We start from the raw sequence: 27,842 nt of genomic DNA on the forward strand, positions 1-27,842 counted from the left end.
CCAGGGTTTTACAGGTCTTAAGAGAAAACATATTCAGCCATGCAACCTTTTAGTGTTCATGTCCTTTTAAAAGGACTCTGTCCTAATTTTTCATAATTGTAATGTGGAAAAATACCTGGCATTTCTGAAACACCTAGAGGTTCCAAACTTACCTTTCTAAGCTGTAACTCTCAAGAATCCTCCATCCATTATTGCCTCCCTAGAGCTTTTAATCTTCCCCTCTGCTCTCTCTTCTCATCCTCTTTTTATTTTTTGCTTGGTCTTACCCCTATCCTAGTACTCACATAGACCTTCTCTACTTTTTTCTGTTTGAAGAATCTGCCTTCTTATGATTGGAAATGGTACTGCAGCACAGGCATATTTTAGTCACTTAGCCCATTTGGAAACAAAAATCCTCAAGATCGACATCATTTTGGTTCTATAATAAATATCTGTGGTATGCCAAGTCATAGGTTTTGTAGGTTTGGAGCATTGGAAGGAAAGAATGCACACAATTTTTATCATAAAGTAGATTAAAATAACAAGGTATGGCCAACATCTTATCAACCAGATGGTGTGTAACACTGCCCTTGCGCTTCTGTATTCGCTCCCTAGCCCAGCAACTGGGTGCTTGTGGGTGTTGCTTCTTTCCTACAGGAGAGGGATGAGAGGGGGGCAAGTCGCATGATGAAGATATGGGTGCTCTGGACTCTGGGGAAGCGGCATGAAGGCGAATTAAAGGGTGGAAGGTATCCCCTCAGTCCATGAAATTGCATCTTCATCTGATTTTTTCCCTCCCTTCAATACATAAGGAGCAGCAGTTGTAGCTGGATAGATGTTTGAGGGCAGATCTTGGAGGAGGTGCAAAGAGCTATATGAGAATAGCTCCCTGCACCCTATTCAAAAAGAGAAAGATTCATAAATGATCCTTATGAATTACATGTGCTTATGTCACTAACAGGATCTTGGTCTTAATAAGCTAAAGGTTTCCCCTTTACACTCTGGGGGGGTGCTCATCTCCATTTCTAAGCCAAAGAGCCAGTGTTGTCCGTAGACGCCTCCTAGGTTATGTGGCTGGCATGACTGCTTGGAGTGTCGTTACCTTCCTGCCGAAGTGGTACCTATTGATCTACTCATATTTGCATGTTTTCAAACTGCTAGGTTGGCAGAAGCTCGAGCTAACAACAGGAGCTCATCCCATCCTGCGGATTCAGACCGTCGACCTTCTGGTCAGCAAGTTTAACAGCTCACCGGTTTAACATGATGCACCACCAATAGCAGAGACTCACAAAATAGGCTGATACCTAGTGCACCTGCTCTTCATTATTTCTGATAGGTAGCTGTAAGCTAAGCCTTAAAAACCCTTCCCCCCAAAAGATCTGATACAAATATAATTAATCTGAGTAGTTGCACTATAAGAATATCTTAAGTTTAGTCAAGGCTAGGAATCATGCAGCCCTTGGTATTGTTGGAATGCTAGCAGACTTACTTAACATACCAAAGATGACAGATCCTGGGAGTTGCAGTCCATTAACAAGAGCTGCTCAGTTCCTATCCTTGTTCTAGATCAGTGGTCCTCAAGGTTTGGGTCCCCGGGTGTTTTGGCCTACAACTCCCATAAATCCCAGCTAGTTTACCAGCTGTTAGGATTTCTGGGAGTTGGAGGCCAAAACATCTGGGGACCTACAGGTTGAGAACCACTGATCTAGATTAAGTCCTTAGATTGTAAGTTGCTTCAAACATTTACTAGAAGGCAAAAGTAGAAATGACAAATAAAAATATTTTAAAGGCATCAAATGAAATTAGGGAATTTGGCTATTGGCCAGCTTGTATTATTCTCCCTTAGCTATACTTTTGTCAGTTTCTGGTTGTTTTTGTAATGCTGTTATGAAATCAGAAATGAACCCCATAAACCAGATAGCTTCATATATTTTAAACAGAAATCAGAATCGCCCTCCTTCCTGTGGAATACTCCTGTGGAATACAAAATGATTGGTCTGACTTAGCAGAAATTTTCACAAATTCCAGAAGTGTCACTACTGCACCACCTCCTTCCATAGAATTCAGAACAATCTTCCACCAGCTCTAGTATCAAAATCCACAAACAAGCACCATTGCAAGAATTTTGTCAGATCGTACATCCAGCCTGGAATGACTGTTGTAGACGGCTGTGCAGTTTATGTATTTGACAGGATCAATTTGAAGGTGTTTACTATTAAGATCAGAGATCTCTTTAATTGTCTCATTTTTCAGTACTTAAGAGTCTTATAGACACCAATCTTCCAGTCTTGCTCATCTTAAAATGGTTTTTTTATTCTGCCAGAAGCGACTTGAGAACATACTGCAAGTTGTTTCTGGAGCGAGAGAATTGGCTGTCTACAGAAATATTGCCCAGGGGACACCCAAAATGTTACCATCCTGTTGAGAGGCTTCTCCCACATCCCCACAAGCTAGAGCTGACAGTCAGGAGCTCACCCCGTCTTGCAGATTTGAACTGGCAACCTTCAGATCAGCAACCCAACCTTCCGGTCAGCAGTCCAGCCGGCACAAGAGTTTAACTCACTGTGCCACTGTGGCGCCACATCTTAAAATGGTGAACAATCACAATATCCTTGGTTGTATCACTGCATTACATTGAGCAGTTTAATAAGATACAAACAACCCCACACCTTGTATGTTTATATGGAAGTAAGCTTTCAGTTTGTTCAATGTGACTGTATTTGGTATGAATTTTTACCGACCAGCAGCTGCATACGTTGTTTATATACTCTTATATTAAATATTCTGCTCGAATACAGCAAGTGGAGAAGAATTTGGAGGAAAAAGAATTGCTGACTTCAGTAGGCTTGGGAGCATGTGTTTGTGCAATCTGCTCATATGGTTTCTGGATAGGGCCACTGCTGAAGATATACACACTTACTGTATACACTAAGTAGAAATTTTAGCTCGACTTACCAGGCTTCACTGAAAATACTGTACCTTAACTCCTATACAGAAAGGAACTATCCCTTTCACTGAGTAGAGTGGAGAAAGGCTGAGTAGAGCTGGATCCATCTGGATTGATTTATTTATAGTGTCAGAAGCGAACCGATGGTACAGTTGTAATGTATTTTGAAAGACAAAGTTTAAAACTTGGCAGGGGGTTGGACTGGATGGCCTATGAGGTCTCTTCCAACTCTATGATTCTATGAGGTCGACTTATATGTGAGTATATACGGCATTTCCTTTTCTTCGCTTTGATTCATCCTGGTCCTTGGGAGTCCCCGGTGGTGCAATAGGTTAAACCCTTGTGCTGGCAGGACTGTAGACCGGAAGGTTGGTGGTTCGAATTGAGGGAGCGGAGGGAGCTCCCATCTGTCAGCTCCGGCTTCCCATGCGGGGACATGAGAGAAGCCTCCCACGGGATGGTAAAACATCTGGGTGTCGCCTGGGCAACGTCCGATTCTTACCTTTGCTCCTGCCTCTCAGATTGTGGAAAGACCCTCAATTGATCCACAGGTCAGATTAAAATCTGTCATTTTGGCCCTTGACTTGTACTCAAAATATATACACGAGTGTATGCAGTGTTTCCCTTTTTGGAAAATGTGATCCACCCTGGCACCTGATCTTTGGATTTTCTCCTGCCTCTCCTAGATGCCAACACTGCTCTTGCTGTACCGCATAATCCTCTCTCGGCCCCCCTTTTCCTTCCTTCCTTCCTTTTCGAGCACATTGATCCTTCCTCTTCATGTTCCAGTGGAGGGTGCCTGCAAGGGGGATCAGGAGCGGGGCATTTCCCAAAGAGGGAGAGGAAGGGATGCCAGAAAGCCTTCCCCAACCCCTTCCACTTTTCCCCCCTCCTCCTTTTTTTTTTTTGCATTCCTGGCAGATGCTGCTGCATTAAGCCCCTTCTGTCAGCTTGGGGAGAAAGGGGGGGGGCGGTATGCTGGTGCACAGGGGCATCACGTGTTTGGAAGCTTCTGAAAGAGGGATATTGACCAAAGTGAGAAGAGGGGGGGAGAGAAGAGAGAGGAGCAATTGGGGAGAAGGAGGCGCTGCGATTGGCAAGCGTGGGGACGAGGAGGAGGAGGAGGGCAAGGCTGTTCCTCTCTCTCATTCTCACTCTCTTGCTTTCTTTTTGCTGCAGAACTCCCCCTCCTCCCTAGGAGAGTACCCCCCCCCCCCTCTCGTCTCCTTTCCTTGGCCCCTTGCATGGTGCGGCTTGCTCCTCTTCTTCCTCCTCCTCCTCCTCGGCCATGGCTTGGCCCTGCATCAGCCGCGTGTGCTGCTTGGCCCGCTTCTGGAACCAGATGGACAAGTCGGACTTGGCGGTGCCCCTCACCATCCACAATTACTCCGACATCGAGGAGGAGGAGGCGGCAGGAGGAGCGGCAACAGGAGGAGGACTAGGCGGAGGAGGGCTCGCCCCACAGCCGCCCCCCAAGATCCCAACAGGTGGAAGCAGCAGCCTCAGCAGGTCCCACGCGCAGCCTCCGCCGCACCACGCTCGGGGCCCCTCTTCCGCGGCGCTGCTCCCGGCCTCGGCGTCCGCGCCTTCGCTGCAGCAGCATCACCACCACCAGCAGCAGCAAGAGGAAGGGCCCCCCGCTAAGCGGCCCTCCAAGAGGACCACTCCCCGCCGCCGTCCCGCCGCGGCGGAGACCCAGTACCAGCAGGATTTCCGCGCCTGGCCCCTGCAGAAGAGGGACGCCCTGCCCTGGGTCGGGGAGGCCCGCGGACGGATAGACAGCCCCCGCCCGGAGGTCCCGGCGGCAGAAGCGGCGCCCTTCGCCTCCCACGCGGGCCTCCCCGGGGCCGGGCACACCTCCCGTGTGTACGTGCTGCCCGTGGCCGCGGAGGGAGAGCCCGTGGGCGGCAAGGAAGCGGGGTTCAAGCCGGGTTGGCCCCACGCCGCTGCCGCTGCCTCCTCCTCCTTCTCGCCGCCTCCCGGTGCCGCCAAGATCGCCGCCGCCTCCGCCTCCTCCTCCTACAGGTAGGCAACGGATTGCGCAGCGCCTCTCACTCCGCGCTCTCTCCACCAGGCATGGGCAAACCTCCGCCCTCCAAGGGGTTTGGACTCCAGCTCCCACCCATGGCCTAAAGATTAGTATAACATTATTAATAATAATAATAATAATAATAATAATAATAATAATAATAATAATAATAATAATAATAATAACAACTTTATTTTTATACCCCGCCTCTATCTCCCCAAAGGGGACTCAGGGCGGCTTACATGGGGCCAAGCCCGAATAAAAACAATAGCAATATAAAACACAACAATAGACAAAAGACACGCACAATTATAAAAATTTAAACATGAGCCAATAAAAACAAATGACAAGAACTAATAAAAACATGGATTAAAACGGAGAGGTTGTAAAAGTAGACTGGGTACGGTGCACCATATAAATATTGTATTAGCTGTGCAGGGTGTTTTATGGAATACAAGCTCCCCTGAGGAGTTTAGGAAAAATTAGGTAAAGGTTTTCCCCTGACATTAAGTGTAGTCGTGTCCCATGCTGGGGGTTGGTGCTCTAAGCCAAAGAGGTTGATCACAGAACTGATGATGATGATGATAATGATGATATTTATTTGTATCCCAGTAAGGCATCTAAGGGCCCTTCCACACAGCCATATAACCCAGGATATCAAGGCAGAAAATCCCACAATATTTGCTTTGAACTGGGTTATCTGAGTCCACACTACCATATAGGTAATAATAATAATAATAATAATAATAATAATAATAATAATAATAATAATTTATTCTTGTACCCCGCCCCATCTCCCCGAAGGGACTCGGGGCGGCTCACATGGGGCCTTGCCCAACATCACAATATAGGTAAAGGATTTCCCCTGACATCAAGTCAAGTCGTGTTCGACTCTGGGGGTTGGTGCTCATCTCCATTTCTAAGCCAAAGAACCGGCCTTGTCCGTAGACACCTCCAAGGTCATGTGGCCGGCATGGCTACATGGAGCGCTGTTACCTTCCCGCCGGAGCAGTACCTATTGATCTACTCATTTTTTCGTATTGCTAGGTTTGCAGGAGCTGGAGCTAACAGTGGGTCCTTGAGCCGCTCCCGGGATTTGAACCTGGGACCTTTTGGTCTGCAAGTTTAGCAGCTCAGCGCGTTAACACACTTCGCCACTGGGGTTCCTTTTAGGAAAAATTAGGTAAAGGTAAAGGTTTTCCCCTGATATTCAGTGTAGTCCTGTCCCTTGCTGGGGGTTGGTGCTCTAAGCCAAAGAGCCGGCGTTGTCCGTAGATGCCTCCAAGGTCATGTGGCCAACATGACTGCATGGAGCGCTGTTATCTTCCCGCCAGAGCAGTACCTATTGATCTACTCACATTTTCATGTTTTCGGACTGCTAGGTTGGCAGAAGCTGGGACTAACAGCAGAAGCTCACCCTGCTCCCCGGATTCAAACTGCCAACCTTTCGGTCAGCAAGTTCAGCACCTCAGCGGTTTAACCTGGGGAAAAATTAGACGCAGGGAAATAGGGAAAGTGGAAGAACAGAAAGATAAATGAGTACCTCACAACCTCTGAAGATGCCTGCCATAGACGTGGGCGAAACGTCAGGAGAGAATACTTCTGGAACATGGCCATACAGCCCGAAAACACACAACAACCCTAAATGAGGACTCAGAATCATAGAGTTGGAAGAGACCTCATGGGCCATCCAGTCCAACCCCCTGCCATGAAACAGGAAAATTACATTCAAAGCACCCTCGATAAACCATCCAGCCTCTGTTTAAAAGCCTCCAAAGAAGGAGCCTCCACCACACTCTGGGGCAGAGAGTTCCACTGCTGAACAGCTCTCAGAGTGAGGAAGTTCTTCCTAATGTTCAGGCGGAATCTCCTTTCCTGTAGTTTGAAGCCGTTGTTCCGCGTCCTAGTCTCCAGGGCAGCAGGAAACAAGCTTGCTCCCTCCTCCCTATGACTTCCCCTCATATCTCGATCCATGTCTCCTCTCAGCCTTCTCTTCTGCAGGCGAAACATGTCCAGGTCTTTAAGCCGCTCCTCATAGGGCTTGTGCTCTAGATCATTTTAGTCTCCCTCCTCTGAACACATTCCAGTTTGTCAACATCTCCCTTCAATTGCAGTGGCCAGAATTGGACACAGTGTGATTCCTAGTGTGGTCTGACCAAGGCGGAATAGAGGGGTAACTTTCAATAGGGAAGCAAAATGCAGCGGGTTGTTGAAGGCTTTCATGGCTGAAATCACTGGGTTGCGGTAAGCTTTCTGGGATGTATGGCCATGTTCCAGAAGCATTCTTTCCTGACGTTTCGCCCACATCTATGGCAGGCATCCTCAGAGGTTGTGAGGTCAGTTGGAAACAAGTCAAGTGGGCTTTATATACCTGTGGAATGTCCAGAGTTGGAGAAAGAACTCTCTGTCAGTTTGAGGCAAGTGTGAATGTTGCAATCGGCCACCTTGATTGGCATTTAATAGCCTTTCAGCTTCAAGGCCAGGCTGATTCCTGCCTGGTGGAATCCTTTGTTGGGAGGTGTTAGCTGGCCTTGATTGTTTCCTGTCTGGAAATCCTCTGTTTTCTGAATGGTATTCTGTATTTACTGTATTTACACCAACTCCCATGATGGCCAAAAACTAATATAGCATTAGCTGTGCAAGATGTTTTATGGAGTACAAGCTCCCTGAGGAGTTTAGGAAAAATTAGGTGCAGGGAAATGGACAGAGAAAGTGGGAGAGCAGAAAGGGTACATGAGGAATCAACATGAAAGCAAAATGCAGTGGCTTCATTTGCGCTTGCTTTGTGTTAGGCCCCTTCCACAAGGCTGATTAAAATCCCACATTATCTGCTTTGAATTCGGATATATGGCAGTGTGTACTCAGACAACCCAGTTCAAAACAACTATTGAGGGATTTTCTGCCTCAATATTCTGGATTATATGGCGGTGTGGAAGGGCCCTTAGTTACAATCAGAATTGTATCTTCAAGATATCATAAGGCTTGGAAGCAAAGAAACTTATGAAAATCAAGACATTAGATTTTTCTTTCGGCCCCAATAGCCCTATCTCCACGTAATAAGTCTAAAGGAATAGCGAGAAACTTTCTAATATTCTCACTTCTGTTCCTTCATTTCCATTCCTCTGATTAAGAGGTTGAATGCTTTACAATGCTGTGTTATTCCAGTGATAACTGACTCTGCAATAAAAGCTGGCATTCAGAGAGCTACTAAAGCAGGCATGGGCAAACTTGGGCCTCCATGTGTTTTGAACTTTAAATGTTTTAGAATGCTACATCCAGTTCTGGGCACCACAACTGAAGGGAGATGTTGACAAGCTGGGATGTGTCCAGAGGAGGGCGACTGAAATGATCAAGGGTCTTGAGAACAAGCCTTATGAGCAGTGGCTTAAAGAGCTGGGCATGATTAATCTGCAGAAGAGAAGGCTGAGAGGAGATATGTATAAATATGTGAAGGGAAGTCATAGGGAGGAGGGAGCAGGAGACTAGGATGCAGGACAATGGCTTCAAACTACAGGAAAGGAGATTCCACCTGAAGATTAGGAAGAACTTTCTAACTGTGAGAGCTGTTCAGCAGTGGAACTCTCTGCCCTGGAGCGTGATGGAAGCTCCTTCTTTGGAGGCTTTTAAACAGGGGCTGGATGGCCATCTGTCAGGGGTCCTTTGAATGCGATTTTCCTGCTTCTTGGCAGGGGGTTGGACTGGATGGCCCATGAGGTTTCTTCTAACTCTGATTCTATGAAAGCTTAGACCCAATGCTTTTTTTTAATTATCAAGAAATGTATTTTAATAAACCTTTAATAAACCTTATGTAAGTCTGAACAGGTAGATTTTGTTGCAGATTGTAGGTGATAGATAGAAGCTCTTACATTTGCCCGTGAGCCTGGAGTCACCCTGAAGAATGATGCACCACTCCACTTTGCAGAACAAATAACACCGGAACTTTTACTAAATCCAAGAGATCAACAGAACAGTAGTATTTATAATAGTCCCTCTGTTTGCTTTCAGATATCAGCAGTTATAGGCAGTCCTTTCTTAGTCCATAAATCTGCTTCAGCGAAGATCAACAGCAAACAAGGCCTCAGAAATAGTTAGGCCTCTCTGAGTACAGAGTCGTCTTTCAAGCCTATACTCAGTAGACTCTCTCACACACACAGAAAAACCTGTTCAAACTGGTTCTCCAGCAGCAGGACAGCAACAGTTACAAACCAATTCCCCGGGTCCTTGCAAACTCAGCCTATCGGCTTCATGCATTTGATTTTTCAGTTAACACACATATAGTATTTTTGCAAACCATGACAGATTTCACCTTACTTTCTGTCCTTGTGATTATTGCATTTTGGAAAAAATGGCTTGTTGTGGAAACAAGGATTGGTGACAAAGCTTCAGTTGAGACACCTTTTCCCCATGATAACTCTTTCAGGAGTGAATTTCCCTTCCTGGGGGTAGATTTCTCTCACTTCCTACTTTCTCCGCCCTGTTTTTAACTATGAGTCATTTGTAACTGGGGATTGCCTGTACAGAGTCAGTATTTTGTCCAGCTTCGTTATTCAGTATTTACAGAAATGAAAGAGTGGGACATGTTTCATCTGTTCCCCTGAATATTGAGAAAGAAATCCCCAGACCTTGAGGCTTTGTATGTTAAATCCCGTTGCTCAGTTTCTGCCCCCTTTTTAATTCTGTGGGTCACCCCCAGCAAGAACATCTTGTCACAGACATGGTGTGGCACCCGGCAATCAGGATTGTGCTCCCTCCGATGCGATTATCAGCCGAGGCTTTCCAAAGTCCTGGCGTGACCCAGCCTCCCCTCCTCTTCCTAACCGTGCAGACAGGATTCCTTTTAGACAGCCACATTGGTTGCTCTTTTCTTTCCAGGGGAATATCCTGGATTACTTCTGGCTCTTAAGAATAGAACTCAAAACTCAACAGCTTCATTTTAATTTGTTTTTAATCTTGACTCAGTTGGTCGGTTGGAGGGTAGGACAGCTGTCCTGTGCCTGTCGTGATTTTGTAGGCTACCCAAGAAAATTCACTGGCTGCATCTGGTGCAGAGATGCTGTTGTCTGTTGAAATACCATCTGAGAACTTTGATTGAAATATCTCTAATGGTTGTCAAGGGGGTGCCTTTGGAAACAGAGAATGCCTGTGCAACTCCAGGAAAGTCAACAGATTTATTTTTTGGATTTAATTCAGAGCGCATGTAGGAATTATTTCACTAATTTCCAAAGTATTGCTACTAGCTATACTTCCTTTTCATTTATTCTTAATCTTGTAAAACCATTCAGAGCATGGAACCTACAATACGTGTATAAAATAGCTTTGCAGTTTAATGCTTCTAATAGTGGTTCTCAACCTTTGGTCCTCCAGGCATTTTGGACTTCAACTCCCAGTAATCCCAGCCAGCTGACCAACTGTTGGGAATTGTGGGAGCTGAAGTCCAAAACTCCTGGAGGACCAAAGATTGGGAACCACCACTGTTCTATGTAGTATTAGAAGCCAGCAGTCCAAGTTTAGCTTCTTCAAAGCAGCCAAGTCCATGAACTACACCATGGGTGCATTTCTATTGTAGAATTAATGCCTTTTGACACCACTTGAACTGCCATGGCTCAGTACAGTGAAATCATGGGAACTGTAGTTTTATAAGATCTTTAGACTTCTCTGCAAAAGATGCCAGTCACCTCAGCAAACTACAACTCCAAGGCTTCCATAGCATTGATTCATGGCTGTTAAAGTGGTCCCAAACTTCATTAATTCTACAGTGTAGATCAGGCATGGGCAAACTTGGGCCTTCCAGGTGTTTTGGACTCCAACTCCCACAATTCCTAACAGCTTACTGGTGCAGATGCACTGTATGTTATTTTAGGCATAATAACTCAGCATGGTATAGTGGTTTGAACCTTGGAATATGACTCAAGATCAGGGTTCAAATCCGTTCTCAGCACTAAAAACTCACTGGATAACCTGGGCAAATCACAAACTCTCTTCCCTAAAAGAACCTGTGATAAGTTTGTCTTAGGGTCACCGTAAGTTGGAAACAACTTGAAGACATACAGCAACAAAAAAATAAGGAGGGGATGTAGGAGAAACAAATCTAATGGCATCCTTAAGACTTACTTTAGTATAATGTATAGTCCACTTTCTCAGATGCATTGGTAGGTATGCATGAGAAAATGAGTTGTAATTCCTGAAAGTTCGTGCAAAAATGAATCAGTGTTAAAGGGGACCAGCTTTGTTTCCTTCCTCTCCTCCCCACCCCGCTTTCCACTCTGAAATGTACTAATACAGATTTTTCTTTGAAAATTTAGGCAGGAGTATCGTCCATGGTCAGGAGCTAAAAGATCAAGGCCCACCAAAACAACACAAGGCTTCATTATCCCAGAGGATCACTTTGCACCAGAATCTAGCTACAAGGCGGACTTCAAGGTAACTGGTCTTTGTAAAGGCTTTGACGTGGAAATGCCTACCAACATGAATAAAACGTGGCCCACGAAATAGTAATATGCAGGAAGTGCTGTGCTTCAGTTTCAAGGGTAGCTATAAAGATTCGGTTCAGTAAATAAGCATTGAGATATTCGGGTTCTGCAAGAGAGAGCCCATTTGGATGCTGATACATGGAAGGCCAGATGTGCATCTCTTATCTGAATGGTCCTGCTCATTGAGAGTGCCTGCAACTGACTGGAGATGTGTTTGATACCAATCAGAGAATGCCTATACTTGCTCTGGAATTGTTGCAGTACGTGCAACTTGTCCAGAACCTGAGTCAGAATCTAACACCTTAACCGAGGAGAGGCAAGTAAGAAATACAAGTATAATAATTATTATTATGGAAGAGTTGGAGAACATTTGGCCCTCCAGCTGTTGTTGTATACAAATCCCAGCATTCTTCATTTTTGGCTGTGCTGGGATTTAAGGCTTGGTAACATGTGGAGGGCTGCAAGATACCTCTCTTTAGTCTGGACTACAACTCCCCAAATCTCTTACCATATTGGCTGAACATGATGAAATTTGCAAGTCAAAACATTTGAGGGGTCTGAAGTATTAAGGCATAAAGTTACATACAAGATAGTAGAGTGCAAGTCTGCTTCTGTTGAGTTTACTAGGGTTTATAATCAGGTAAGTGGGAACAGAATTACAGCTTTTGAGCATTGCATTTTTACAGTCTAGTTTATTAATGTACAAGAGACAAACTAACATCCCTCTCAATTCATAAAGAAAATTCATAAGATGGTACATAGGTAAAGATAAAGGTTTTCCCCTGACATTAAGTCGAGTCATGTCTGACTCTGGTGGTTGGTGCTCATCTCCATTTCTAAGCCGAAGAGCCAGAGTTGTCCACAGACACCTCCAAGGTCATGTGGCCGGCATGACTGCATGGAGCGCCGTTACCTTCCCACCAGAGCAGTACCTATTGATCTCCTCACATTTGCATGTTTTTGAACTGCTAGGTTGGCAGAAGTTGGGGATAACAGCGGGTTCTCACTCCGCTCCCTGAATTCAAAACTGCGACCTTTTGGTCCGCAAGTTCAGCAGCTCAGCGCTTTAATATGCTGTGCCACCGAGGGCTCCTAGATGGTACATATAATTTTAAAAAACTAAGTCAGAACACATTAACAATTACTAGATTGTTGCCCTGAAAGTGTAATCCATTTGATTCTAATTCTTGCTAGGAGAACAAAAAAAAATTTATATCCACCCACATTGAAATGTAATTTTGGCTATCATGGGCATAAAAATAGTTTTATATAGAACTGCCAAGCATCTTTTTCTGATATCTTTAAATCCTTCACTATCTCCATAATTACTGGGAACATTCAAGACTTATTTGGTAATGATGTGAAAACACATTTAGAGGCTTTGATTATTTTCTTAATTCAGAAAAAAGTGAGGCTCAGAAGAGGGTTTAATATCAGGTAGGTCTTCATTATACAATCCTCTTTGAAGACTTGTTTTTCTGTTTGTTTTTTAAAATAACACAGCTGTTAATTTCAGGCCACAAAAATCAACATGAATTAGCAAAAGAAGCAACATTAAAATTGCAAGCCTGGTCACATTTTTTAGAGACGAAGACCTACTCGACACAGTAAGACATGTATCTGCATAGGCCTTAAATCAGAAAGACTTAAATCCGACCATGTGGCTGGAAATTTTGTGAAGTCGTAGTACAAAAATTGATTTTTTCAAATTTTTAATGCACAGGGTCGGGGGAGTGCAGCTGTTAGTCTCTTGTTATGGGAGCCCACAGATCGTGGAGATCTTTTTATTTTCTAGCTTGCTTAGAAAGATGCAGATCTTTTGATTCCCGAAGAAATATCTGGAGGCAATGTAAATGGAGTATAGTTTGGCTTCAGCATCGATTCATCTACCTCTGTCCTTCAGAGACCTTGGACTGTGAAGGAGGATAAAAGACACAGAATATAAACACTTATTCATAACAGCATAAAAGTTGGTAACATTTCCTTCTAGTTTCCCATAATTAAGCAATCTAAAAATATTTTTAAGCATGAAGTTCTTCATCAGAACCAAAATCTCTCTGGTCCGTAATCATGTTCCCACATCCTACAAGCTGAAAATGGGGCTATTAGTATTTTCAGCACCAGGCATTCTTAGGCTGCATATACATTGCCATATAATGCAGTTTGAAACTACATTATATAGTAAGTGTATATATGTATAATACAGAACCCTTCCACATAGCTGAATAAAATCCCATATTAACTTCTTTGAACTTGAATATATGGTAGTATGGACTCAGGTAACCCAGTTCAAAGCAGACCTTGTGGGATTTTCTGCCTTGATATTCTGGGTTATATGGCTATATTGAAGATCCCACAGTTTAACTGAGCATGGCTTGCAAAATGAATAGGGACTTTTCATCTATGATATCTCTGAAGCAGCCCAAAGGCACTGCATTGTGACGTTTCATTTTAAAGTGTTATTTTTTACACATTACCCCAAAAAGTTGTTTACATTACACAAGCAAACAAACACCTATCTAACACCTTGCAGTATATAATCCAGTTCAAAGCAGATAATGTGGATTACTGTATATACGGTACTCAAGTATAAGCCAACCTGAATATAAGCCGAGGCACCTAATTTTACCACAAAAAACTGGGAAAATGTATTGACTCAAGTATAAGATGAGGGTGGGAAATGCAGCGGCTACTGGTAAATTTCAAAAATAAAAATAGATAGCAATAAAATTACATTAATTGATGCATCAGTCGGTTAAATGTTTTTGAATATTTACATAAAGCTGTCATTTAAGCTAAGACGTACCTATATACTGATTATATACTCGAGTATAAGCCGACCCACATATAAGCTGACCAGGACCTTCACTCGAGTATAAACCGAAGGGTTCTTTTTCAGCCCTAAAAAGGGTTGAAAAACTCAGCATATACTCAAATATATACAGTATCTGCTTTGATAATCTGGACTATATGCCAGTGTAGAAGGGGCCATAGTGTTATGAAAAATTGGGTGTGCATAGAGTGATGTGCACTAGTGTTTAAAATCTTTTACTTGAAATTATTTTTTTAAACCATTTAAAGTATTTTAAAAAATAATACTATCATTTAATTGTTTTAAAATTTTTGCCAACTAATGCTTCAGCTTAATCTATCCCATCTCTGAATAAAAGTGGAGTGTTGGGATCCATGTGCTGTGTATGTTACAGGTGACATGGACTTAATTCTGTGTCTTTCCTTTTCTTCTCTAGATTCCAGAGGTGAAAGGCAAGTTTGCTCCAAATCCTTCTGCTGTTTTCCAGGCACCGTCTCGCATCCTAAATGTATGAATCTGGATCGTAGCCCTTTCCCATCCAGGCAGCTTGAATGTTAAGGTGGTGAAAATGTACAGCTATGCAACTTTTGTGAGTGGTATTGAGATAAGAGTGAGGGTTATTACCAGCAATGACAGAAATTATCAAAATTTATGCATCTGTTATGAACATATAAAGCATAAAGCACTTCCTAGTTGGAGTTTGTATAATATAATGGAAAGAATGACCTAGTTTCATAGACACAGGCTCATTAATACTGGCCCAGCTAGCTTGACAATTAATGTGTTAACTTTGGTCAGCAAAAAAGCAGCAATTTCAACATATTCTTTATGCCTAAATGCAGAGGGGACTGGAAAAGCTCCTCTCTTAAGTGAGAATAGGTAAAGGTAAAGGTTTTCCCCTGACACTAAGTCTAGTTGTGTCCGACTCGGGGTTGGTGCTCATCTCCATTTCCAAGCCAAAGAGCCAGCATTGTCCATAGACACCTCCAAGGACATGTGGCTGGCATGACTGCATGGAGCACCGTTCGGTTCCTTCCCATCAGAGCGGTACTTATTGATCTACCCCTATTTGCATGTTTTCGAACTGCTAGGTTGACAGAAGCTGGGACTAACAGCAGGAACTCACTCCGCTCCCCGGATTCAAACCACCGACCTTTTGGTCAACAAGTTCAGCAGCTCAGCTGTTTAACCTGCTGTGCCACAGGGAACTCATTGATAAGAGAAGAAAACTTAGTTGATATTTAAAGTTTGCTAAAGCATGGAATCAACCTCAAAAGTTGTTGCACAGATTTCTCATGTCTTTTTGCAAATGGTTTCCAGGGTGAAAAATACAATTTTTGACTAGTTTTCTCCAGAACATGGTGCTCTATTCAAATACTAACCAGTTATAGACTTCCTCAATTACACTCTTCACCTTTAGCTTCCATATATCTTTCTTTTCTCTCTCTCTGGGACTAAGAGAGAAACAAATTTCTTAAGGGTCCAGTACTTGGTCATTTGATATGCTCTACATATGGAAGCACAGAGCTAGAAACGTTCCTTTTTTTAACCACTACACCTAGATTCCCTCAACCGCAGCCAGACCTTGCCCACCTACTGTGCTGATGCACATCAAAATAGTCCTGTGGAGTGTAGATTTTGCTATGTGACTGAAAAATCAGCATTTAAGCCAAGTGATTCCTGTACCATTTCTTTACTAGACCAAAAGATGTAGTAAAATGTAAAAGCTGCATTTTAAGAAAGTTGAAACTAAGATGCTGCATGACATATGGGTCCTTTCATTTTTAGCTCTAAATTCTACTTTGCCTGCCTTAGCTCCATCATGTGGAATTCTGGGATTTTCAGTGTACGCAGGACTATTTACAATTATCTGCCCAATTGCTCTAGTAAAGTAGTCCTCAACTTGTGGGTCCCCAGGTTGGTTTACAACTCCCAGAAATCCCAGCCAGTTTACCAGCTGTTAGGATTTCTGGGAGTTGAAGGCCAAAACATCTGGGGACCCACAGGTTGAGAACCACTGCTCCAATACCTCTCTAAACTACAAACCTTAGAATTGCATAGGATATTGCTGTGGCATTTAAAGTGGAATCATAGTGCTGTAATTGTGCCGTTGGAGAGTGAAGATCTCTAGCAGATGTATCTTTGCTTCTTCCTTTCCATGCACGTGCATCCTCCTTTCTTGCTGGCCTCCATTTAGTGGCTGGGGGTGTATAGCCAGACAGTGGTCAATTGTGAGATGCATGACAACAATGTCTTCCTATTGTATCTCTGGATGAAGCCTGGGAAGATGACTTCATCTTTATATGTTCCGGTTCAGAAAATCACATGCTGCCAGGCTGCTTTCAGCCAGCAAATAGAAAGGACTTTTGGTGTGGCACCAGCACTCTTTGGGCAGAGAAGGCTAAAAACCTACAACTCTCATGATGACATGGCATTGAGCCTCTGTAGTTAAAGTGGTGTCAAACTGCATTCATTCTACAGTTTAGATCCAATGTTTATAAAGACATCATTCCAGCCTGAACCTTCTGGCCTGAATATTTTAAAACCATGTCCACTTATATAGGGCCCTTCCAGACAGGCCCTTTATCCCAGGATTTGATCCCATGTTTTCTGCTTTAAACTGGATTATATGAGTCCACACTGCCACATAATCTAGGATAAACAGAAACCCTGGGATCAGATCCTGGGATATAGGGCTTATCTGGAAGGGCCCTTTGTTATATTTGAGGTGGTCTTGAGGTGGCTTTATTTAAAAACAGCACAATAAAAGGAACATAAAAGGAATAAAAAGGAACATATCAACCACAACTCAAAACACACAACACACAAGTACAGGGCCAGAGCACCGTCAACATTCCTTAACTTAAGCCCATTCCATCTGATTTTGCCTGACTGCAGCTTTGAAAATACTTTCTCAAAGACATAAGTCTCATTACAATTTACCGGCACTAAGATACATTTATGTGTGTCTCTACAAAGTGCATTGCACAACCTTGGTGCAGCTACCCTAAAGGACCTGTTCTATCTTTAGAGCTGGGTTGGGCAGACTGTTAAATTCTGGGGAGGGAAAAAACCTCTCTGAAACAGTACAAGGAAATAATGCAGCATTCTTGACAAAGTACCAGCTTTTCTTGGAAACTGGTAGCACTAACTGGTCTCGCTCAAGGCACTGCAGCGGACCAGACATTAAAGCAATGACCAATTTCAATTGTAATAGTGCTATTTAGTGTGTATATAAATAGTGTACATAGATATAATTAACGATTTTCCTTTGAAAGAGAGTATGCTTAGTAATTAATATTTATGTAACATAGCTTTGAGTATGCAGGGTAGAAAATCCATTGCCTTGAAAATCCTGAATTATTGCCTGTATATCAGTAATGCTAGTGCTAAAGAAATGAATGTTACATAGTGGCTATTATATAATGCAATTTTCAAAGAGGGTCATTTTTAAGTCCCATTATTCTACCAGTACGTTTTTGTATAGTCTTATTGACCCAGAAGTAATTTTTTTGTCTAGGCTCTTTTAATAAACCATTTCTTAGTGTTTGTTCAGTTACTCATAGATTGTATACATTTTTATCAAAAGGATTTATAATGTTCCAACTAATTTCCAATGCAGTTTTCCCCCATTCACTTTTGTAAATGTCTCAATGATTTGTTGCTCTGATCCCAGTGTTTTCAGTGTTCTGTTAAAGCCTTGAATGAGCATGCAAACCTCCCCTGTATTCAAGCAGGGCGTCGTTTCATTCCGGCACTGGCATTGCCCCATGTGGCATGGGAAGCACGTGCGTGTCAGTGATAGAGATTTAGCAAGATTAGCATTTGGGAGGCTCTTATTTGACATGTGCCCATCAGAATGAACACAACATGATCACTAATATAAAACCAAGCTTTCATTCAGGAAAGTATAGAGGTCAGGCATTATTTATTTACTTACTAGCTTGAGGACCCAGCAATGCCTGGGTTATTTGAGAAAGGCATTGTTTGTTTTTCGATGTGAGGTCATATCAGTTTGGTAATTTGTAATGCTATTTATTTTTTAAAAGCCAGTCTTTCCTTTTGTTGTTGTTTTTTGTATGATGTGGGTGAACTACAATTCACAGAGTTGTGGGTCAATTCTTCCCAAACCCTGCCAGTATTCACAATTGGCTATGTTGGATCTGTGTGCCAAGTTTGGTCCAGATTCAACACTTGCTGGGTTCAGTGTCCTCTGAATGCGGGTGAACTATAACTCTGCCAAAGTCCACCAGTATGCAAAGTTGGCAGCATTGGTCTGTGTGCCAAGTTTGGTCCAGATCTGTCATTGGTGGGGTTCAGAGGGTTCATGGAACACAGGTGAACTATAACTCCCAGAGATAAAGGTCAGTCACCTCCAATGTCCACCAGCATTCCCAGTTGGCCGTGTTGAATTTGTGTGCCAAGTTTGGTCCAGATACCTCATCTGCTGGATTCAGTATGCTCTGAATATGGGTGAACTATAACTCCTAGATGTCAAGGTCAATCACGACCAAACCCCGCCAGTATGCAAAGTTGGCCATGTTGGGTTTGAGTGCCAAGTTAGTTCCAGCTCCATCGTTGGTGGAGTTCACAGTGCTCTTAGATTCCAGGTGAACTATACATCCCAGTCCCTACAACTCCTAGAAACCATGGTAAATTCTCCTCAAACCTGTCTCTAGTATGTTCAGTTGCTGTGTGCCATAGGAAAGGATAGGAAAGGGTTAAGGGAGAGGCAATGGGGCAGGGTCATGCAAATGGAGAGAGAAAGGAACAGTGGGATGTGCTCGCTGTAACCTGCAATGTCCTTGAAGGGAGTGACTGGGTGGCTCCTCAGCACTGGGAACTATAGCCTGTTTGTGGAGGCTGGAGGTTGTGTGAGTGGACACCCATGCCATATGCACACATACAGATTTTCACTTTTATTATATGTATAGATTTATTTATTGGTATCATGTCATTGCTGTAATTGGTGTTTTCCAAGATAAAAAAAAAGAAAAACCTTTATTTAAACCATTCTTATTTAAATAAAAGCAGAGCTTTGGAAAGTTATTCTTTTGACTGCAACTCCCAGAATCCTTTCTTCTTATGGTCTCTGGTCATTCTGGTGGGAAAATGGCTCTAAGACAAGCATGGGCAAACCTTGGCCCTCCAGGTGTTTTTGGACTTCAACTCCCACCATTCCTAACAGCCTCAGGCCCTTTCCTTTCCCCCCTCAGCCGCTTAAGCGGCGGAGGGGGGAAAGGAAGGGGCCTGAGGCTGTTAGGAATGGCGGGAGTTGAAGTCCAAAACACCTGGAGGGCCCAAGTTTGCCCATGCCTGCTCTAAGAAATCTAGTCCAAAAACAGTTTCCATCTGGATGGAGGATTGTGTAAGGTGCAGCCTGAGGGTCAGTCCTATTTATTAAGAAAATTGAGACAGAATCTCTCCGGTTCCAGAGAGATGCCAGCAAGATGCTAGAGGAAAAGGTTTTGTGCCATGCAATCTCCCTGTGCCATGTGTGTTGCCTTCAGGTGTAGTGGAAAATGCTGCTCTGTTGTCAAAGTTGAAGAAAGATTGAACTGACGCTCCTGTCAACTGTTATACATGGAGGGTACCATTTAATGAGAAAACACAGCTAGGTGACTTCTGACAGGCAAATGTTTGGTTACTCTAAGAAAGGAATGCTGGATCGTGTCAGCCTGTGATGCTCCTAACAAAATGGAAAGCATTTTCCCCTTCATTTCAGGCTGCAAAATATCACTTATCATGCTGTTTGCTAGTTGAACGCATATAGAAGGCACTCGAAGGGGAAGGTAGATGGTGAGCCAGGGTGGGCAAAATATGGCTATGGCTCGAATCTGGCCCTCAGTACAAGTTTTGCCAACATTAAAAAAAATCAAAATTAGAAAAATTATTGGGTTGCTGTGAGTTTGCCTCTAGAAGGCTTTTGGGGAAAATAATATTTTTATGTGTTGTTGAAAGCTTTGGATTGCTGTGAGTTTTCTGGACTGTATGGCCATGTTCCAAAAGCATTCTCTCCTGACGTTTCGCCCACATCTATAGCAGGCATTCTCGGAGGTTGTGAGGTGTTGGAATTTTTTTTAGCTTCTTTTTAGCTTCAGAGGAAGTCTAGGGCAAATCCCCAGCTATGAAAGCCTTAGACAACACATAGAAAAATTATTTTCCTCGAAAGCCTTCTAGAGGCATGAGCGGCATTTCCACTGAATTCTCCCCCCACAATCATTGAAAGCATAAGAAATGCCTTTTTCAAAACCAGAAAGAAATGGGGAAATAATTCTGGATTACTTCCTACTGTTAAAAAAGTCGCTTTTCTGGGATTAAAATGAGCCAGTGTCTCCCAAAATGAGAGCCAGTGTGATGTAGTTGTTTTAGTGTTGGAATAGGACATCAGGAGAACAGGGTTTGAATCTCCACTTGGCTATGGAAACCCACTAAGTGAGTTTAAGCAAGTCACATCTTTTTAGCTTCAGAGGAAGGCTAGGGCAAATCCCCACTGAATATATCCTGCCAAGAAAACCCCCTTTAAGGTTTACCTTAGATAATTGTAAATTAGAAATGACTTGAAGGCAGCAATAAGCCCACCAAAGCACAGTAAAAGTGTCCCCGTGCTCCTTTGAGAGTGTTTGCAGACACAAAACTATGGATGCAGCACTTTAAGGACTTCTGGGGGTGCTGATTGACCTTTTGTTGCCCATCCCAATATAGAGCTTACTAAAAGGACAGTGTTGCTTCTTTCAGATTGCACATGGGGACGGTTTGTCAGATGGATATATGCTCTCTAACATCCAGAAATAATTTGGGGGGGAATCATGATTTTGCAAGAATGTGTTTAAAATATCCTTTGCATGTTGAATGTTTCTGAATATAAACCTGTTAATTCTGCTTGACTGATCTAGTTCTGATGTCTTTTTAAAAGCTGAGATTTTAACTGGGTTCCGTTACTTGCCATCTTGACTTTTACCGAAAAGGTGAAAAGAAAGAAAACCACACTGCCTATTTGGTTTCTGTTGTTAATTTAATATATTTCTTGAACAAACAGATGACAACAAAGCAGCTATACACAAAGTTTGTATTTTATGGAGTCAAAAGATAATTTAATAAAATGTATTTTGACTACAGATCCTTTTTTTCAAGTTGCAGTCTTGAATGTTTGGTCGTCACACTATTTTGATGAACTGCATACCTGTCAGGAAGAAGCTGGAGGAACTCACCAGGGTAAGAGCTTGAAGGCACACTTGGGAAAATCTGGAAAGATAAGAGAACTTCCTATGTCAGGCAAGAGAGTATGGGAGAGTGAGATCCACTCTAGAGAATAGGAAGCACCTCAGCTAGCAAGGTCATCAGCAGGAACTGGATGAGGATGGAGCTGTAGCCAACCGTCTGGAAGGAGTATTTAATGGAGAGGGCAACGTAGACTAGACAGAGCAAACCACCCTTTCTTTACAGGAGGACAGAAAGGCCAGGCTGGATGAGACACACCCCAGGAACTCAATATCATTGTGGTGGTTTAGGTAGCTACATCAACCTAGACAATGCTGGAGCATCAGGATCCTTCTCAGGGCCAGGTGAGTCCCTCTCTCGCGTGTGCAAAACATCATTGCTCAAGGGACTACACATTTCAAGACCCCAGAGGAGGAGTTTCTGCAAGCAGGTCTCCTTGTTTTAATAGGGTGGACTTGCAAAAACACTGGGATGGAATGTTGGCTCTGGAGAGGCCCAGCTTAATTAGAAATGTCTATAAAAAGAAGGGAGATCTGCAGCTGAAATCCACAACAAATATTCTGAATTGTACATGCAGTTCTAGGCTCGGATTTCAAGCTGCAAGGTGTATGTGTGTTAATATTTTCCTATTTTGGACTTAGTCTCATCTCTTATGCACTGAGGCTATACGGCAGTGGTTGTCAAGTTTTGGGCTTCCAGGTGTTTTGGACTTCAACTCCCAGAGTTCCTAACAGCTGGTAAGATGGCTGGGATTTCTGGGAGTTGAAGTCCAAAACACCTGGAGGCTCAAAGCTTGGGAACCATTGCTATAAGGTATATATTTCATATATACCAGGCATGGGCAAACTTTGGCCCTCCAAGTGTTTTGGACTTTTAATTCCCAGGAATTCCAGCCAGCTTACTGGCAGTTAGGAATTGCGAGAGTTGAAGTCCAAAACATTCAGAGGGCCAGTTTGTCCATGCATGACAATACCTTATGGCAGGGGTCCCTAAAGAGGCCCGTGGGCAGGATGCGGCCCTCCAAGGTAATTTATCTGGCCCCTGTCCTAAACTTTAGATTTAGGGTTGACCTAAGTCTGGAACGACTTCAAGGCATACAACAACAATCCTAATTTTTGTCTATTTCATCATAGTCTGCCCCACCCCAGTAGTCTGAGGGACTGTGAACTGGCCCTCCACTTAAAAAGTTTGAGGACCCCTGCCTTATAGCCTCAAGTTAATTTAATACAATATTTTAAAAAATATTGTGCATGAAAGTTTCTGTACATTGAACCATCAGAAAGCAAAAGTGTCACTGTCTCAAAAAGCGGCTAATTTTAGGTTTGGAATATTTAATAATTCTGGATAAGGGATGCCAACTTATATGTCCTTGGAAAGGTGTGGCCAATTAAACAGATGCATATAAACTGCAATAATTTCAAGTTGCTAGACCTGCTTCACATTGCTTACAATCCAAGAGGTCTCCATCAACATAACTTTCCTAGAATCCATTTCTTATCTCTCTGTTGTGGCGGCAATTGGTTGCTTAGGCAACACACATTGCACAAGAACTGTGGTTCAGTCCTATTACAACTGTCCTCTTTCTACTACTGACATTTTATTTAAATCCAAGTTATTTCCCAGTTCGAGAGAGAGAATGGCTGCATTTACTGTATCCACAGACTTGAGAGATGGTAAGGGTGTTGAAGGACTTGTGCATAGAGCTAAATAGCTGCACAGAATTTTGTTAGAAGCCTACAACATGAAAGTGGACATTTCCTTTGAGATTCTTCCTTGCTGCTGCCAGAATCCAATGGAGAATTCTTACTGGAGTGAAAAATTCGCCGCAGAGAATTTTGCTTTGGAGGGTGTCCTACATTTAGGAAAATAATTCCCATTCTGTGTCTGGATTCAAACGTTGCCACATATTCTCACTCTCCTTCCAACATAAAACTACTTCAGTTTCTAAGCATGCAGGGTTTTGACTGAGTGGTTAGAATTATACCAATTCAGAGCATTAAAGAGGATGTACATTGTTTGCTGGTAAAGTGAGTGCCAAAAGCATCAGTGCGTACAGGCAATTAAGAAAAGGATTTCAACCCTTTTTTGGGTTGGCCTTGAGGGTATTATCCCAAGCTGGTACTTTAAATATTGAAAGATAAAGATAAATATTGAAAAAAGGATAAGAATGATTCAGAACAAGACCGCATTTCCCTTGGATCGGGTGGTTTCTGATCTTGCTGCATAGGACATCACCACCCCCACACACTTATACAGTGCTTTTGAAGGCAGACATTTGCTTTGGGGTGAGATCTTTTTAGAAGCAGAAGTGACAACAGCATGAGACAGCCTTGCACCGGCACGACTCCTGCCAATCATCTCCCTGCTTCTGTCTACACAGCAGATGTACAAGAAAGTAGCTTGACTCAGCAGAGAGAGAGCAGGAAAAAAGATACTGAGACCCACTATATTTAATAAAGAAAATTTATTATAAATGTATATTACACAATTATACATTATAATACAGTTAACACAGAGAGTTTATATCGGGTGGGAATCATATGGCCTTCCAGAGCACAGTTCCCAGCACTGGTTTTGGGCTGCTGGGACCCGTGGCCAACATCTGAATGGCTGCATGCTTCCTATCCCCAGTTTAAGACAAGAACCAATCTGAACACGTACTCTTAAATTTATTTGAAAGGAGCAATTGCAGTGGTACATTTTTTTTAACTTTAGCTTCACTGCAAAGACATGTTAATAGAAATCACACCAGAGTATTTGCTGAACAAACACTTTTAATTCCCAAGTGAATGAAAAGTCTGCCCAAACAAAAGCAAATCCTGCATGCTATTATTTTCCCCCTTCTATGACTTGTGAAATTTACTCATAAAAGCCTTCTAGGAATAGTGGGGACAGTGATTCCAAAAAGGAGCTTTCCCAAGTTCCTTTCTATCAGACTATGGCCTCCATTGCTACCTCTGTTAGACTGATCTGTTCAGATTTCCCTCCTAAATGTCTACTTGAGAATAAGATCAACGAAGCAAAATGTTAAGAAGATCAGTTAAAAGTAAAGGGGTTTGTTAGTGTTGGTCAAACAGTATGTTCCATTAAATATGCAGTATGCACAGACCTCTTTGTTTTTGCTTTACTCAAACGAAAGCACAGAGGACCAATTCCTGGGGAGGCCCTAGGCAGGTGGTTGTAGGTTTTTTTTTGAAGGATTGTACAGCAGTGAGAGAAAAGGCCTGCCAAAATCTACTTGCCTTGAGCATCCTATTTCCCCGGTGCTTTACTTTCTTCACAGATCCTGTATTACAGTGTTTTTCCTGACTGCCACTGTGGCTGCCCACATTTGCCTCAGTGAAGGGCACATGTAATAGTCTGGACATAGAAGGGATATTTAATACTATCCTTCCCAACCAATGCCCCCCAAATGCAGCAGAGACTAACAGTATTTTTTTAAAAAGCCCCTGGGTTGGTTCCACTCTCTTAATACTTACATCTAAGTAAAACATGCATAGAAGGTGAACTGTGAAGAGGAAGGAACCATACATGGGGAGCAACAGAACATGTGGATTTCCCTTCAGAATATATATATATATTTAAAAATTAGTACTCAAAGAGTTCCTAATCCCTCCAATACTGCTAGGACTGACAGATCTTGAAGAAAAGTTTGTTCAATTTGTTGTTGAAGGCTTTCATGGCTGGAATCCCAGGGTTGTGTGTTTTCCAGGCTGTATGGCCATGTTCCAGAAGCATTCTCTCCTGACGTTTCACTCACATCTATGGCAGGCATAGATGCGGGCTAAACGTCAGAAGAGAATGCTTCTGGAACATGGCCACACAGCCCGGAAAACACACAACAACCCAAAACATTGTTCCTTTTTGCCTGATTTAATGTTGCCATAGTTAATATCTATAGTCAGGACCTTGTGTAGATTGGCTCTACACAATTCAAGATATTAGAATCAGAAAGCAAAAATAATCAAGATTTGAGCAGATGGACTGACTAAAAAAAGCTTCCTGTTGTGATTCTATCTTTTTTTATATTTTTGCTGGCCAAGGATTTCAGTTTTTGGCAGCTCACAAGAAACAAGACTGAAAATTATTTCTTGCAGCAGAAAGCACAAACCAGGCAAGTGACATGAGGGGGTTCAACCATTTCCTCATAACAGCTGATTTCATATTAGTCACGTTGGATGGCTTCCCAGCCTACAGCAGACAAACATCTGAAATTTTGCCAGGTCTGGCTTGGCATCTTACATCAGAATTGTTTTGCTGCTTCTCTATGTACCAGTCTAAAATTGAGACCAGGACAAGTCTTCTTCTCACCAGATCTCTGACTGGACCGGAACAAACCTAACAAACACAGCCCTGTCATGGCTCCAGTATGACATGGACATAAGAAGACTGGAAGGTTTTGCTTCCATTTTAGATCCACCTTCAATGTTATACTAAATTGTGGTTAATCTCAACTACAGTTAACGAAAATTAAATGCATTAACTACAGTATGGTGCTGGTTTGTTTCCAGTAGTCTTAGTTAAGATTCATGAATTTTTTTCTAAGTTCATATAATACACAAACTGCAATTCACTGGAAGCAATTATATCTGGGGAACGCAAGCTATTACACCGATGTCCTCCTTATGGACTTCCATAGGAAACTGGTTGGCTACTATGGGAACAAAATGCTGGACTCAACAGACCTATGGTTTGATCCTGCCTGGTTTTTATGAGGTGAAAAGTTCTTAAATCCTTGAGACTGTACTAGAGGGAGAAAGGGAATCCAGGTGTGCCTAGAGGATGGTCTGGTTCTGCATATTTTTTCAATGCTACATACAGTTTAGCATTATGTCCAAATAATTTCATCATTTATCACCTTGCTTGTCATCGCAACAACAGAGATGCCAAGTCTCCAGAGGTAACTTTTATTTACTGGATAACTTTAATAAAAGGTTGTATAATGAATAATTTCCATGCTAAAATTTAACTCCAGTAATCTAGGCCATGATCTAATATTGTCGTAACAGCAAGCTGGTTTAGAAGAAACTGTCAATAAAATCAGCTGACTCTTGGGCAGAATGGGGAAAAAGGTTGATGCTTTTCTGAAAAAGGTAATTTACAAAGAAAAAAATCAACCATATTTTCAGGCAATTTTACCCAGGTTTATTTTCAAACTAGGACAAGATCAGATTTCCTACTCTGGTTACATCCTCTTTTGAAGAAAGACTTACTGGCTCATTCTAGAAGATGCACACTCTAACGAGCCCACAATAAGCTTTAAAAGGTGAAATAAGGGCAAAATGTTGCCAAAGAATCAATTGTGCGCCATTAAGCTCATCCCTCTCCAACATTTGAAGGGGGGGGGGGCTTTGGCTGGGCTGCATGTGACCAACTTTGCCCACTCCTGATTAGAGGAAACCAATCTGCAGCACTTCAAAGATGTGCTTAGAAATACTTAGAACAGTATGAATGCCTTTGCCGTCCAAATCACTGTTCATCGCTCATGATTCCCATATGCTTGTTTGTGAGAAAGTCCAGATAGGGAATATTACAGATGGCTTGGTGAATGTTCATCACTGTGATCTCTCTTGGACTCCTGGAAGAAAGAGAGAGAGAAATAATATTCCAAATGGAATGTAAGCAGTCAAATATATGTGTTAACACTTGGTTAAGCAAATGAAATTAAGAACTATTAGATCAACAATTAGTCTTGCTGACATATCAGTATGGACCAAGCTTTCATAAATGTATCAGAAACATGAAGCGTTTCCTCCACTGATGTTACCTCAACTACGTTGTTGCTTGGATGGTGGTAAGATCAGAGGGAAATGAAATGCCAAGTATGGACAGAGGCAGTTTCTACTGATGAAACTGTTTGGGCAAATGGGCAGATTAACTTATTAGCAGCAGTTTGACCCAGCACCAGCAGCCAAAAGTGATAAAAAGAACAAAAACACACAAACCAATGTTATCTCTTCCTTAGGAAGTTTTTCTTTATAGCAAAATAATATGGTTGCACTGTAAGGTTTCTATAACACAAATAAAGTTCTTTATACATCCTTCTTTGCTTTCACGCTGGGCTTCTTTCTCATGCAGATAAACAGTTTCACTCTCACAGAGCCTCCTCTTACATTGAACTTATACGGGAGCTTCACATAATAGCTTTATACACAGCAGCCTTCACACTGGAGCTTCGCACATGAGGCCTTCAAATTGGAGCTTCACACACAAGGCCTTCAACCTGGGGTTTCTCTCACCAAAGTTTTCATACACAGATTGAGGCCTGCCTCACACAGAGGCCTTTCTCCCACACCCCTCAGGACAACACTAGCTTTGGCCCACTAACTCTTAACAGGCTTCAGTCTACTCACTCTTCTCAGGCTTACTTAACCTTTTCAGTGC

General features: G+C 42.6%; 2 protein-coding genes across 3 annotated transcripts in view; one reads left to right on the forward strand and one right to left on the reverse strand.

The window, feature by feature from the left end:
* The first annotated feature begins 3,717 nt into the window (after window positions 1–3,717).
* On the forward strand, window positions 3,718–21,355 carry map6d1 (MAP6 domain containing 1). The gene is made up of 3 exons (XM_008106492.3): window positions 3,718–4,951; window positions 11,258–11,375; window positions 14,674–21,355. The coding sequence occupies exons 1-3, from the start codon at window positions 4,215–4,217 to the stop codon at window positions 14,749–14,751; spliced, it is 933 nt and encodes a 310-aa protein (XP_008104699.2). The 5' UTR covers window positions 3,718–4,214; the 3' UTR covers window positions 14,752–21,355.
* A 2,552-nt stretch (window positions 21,356–23,907) lies between these two features.
* Window positions 23,908–27,842, reverse strand: part of yeats2 (YEATS domain containing 2) — a 64,297-nt gene continuing 60,362 nt past the window's right edge. For both annotated transcript variants that reach the window (XM_008106491.3, XM_003218445.4), the window contains exon 32: window positions 23,908–27,036. In XM_008106491.3, the coding sequence (XP_008104698.2) occupies window positions 26,928–27,036 (109 nt within the window). In that variant the 3' untranslated portion in view covers window positions 23,908–26,927. The remainder of the gene's footprint in view (window positions 27,037–27,842) is intronic.

Source organism: Anolis carolinensis, chromosome 3, assembly GCF_035594765.1.
Source record: "Anolis carolinensis isolate JA03-04 chromosome 3, rAnoCar3.1.pri, whole genome shotgun sequence".
In the NCBI taxonomy this organism is placed as follows: domain Eukaryota; kingdom Metazoa; phylum Chordata; class Lepidosauria; order Squamata; family Dactyloidae; genus Anolis; species Anolis carolinensis.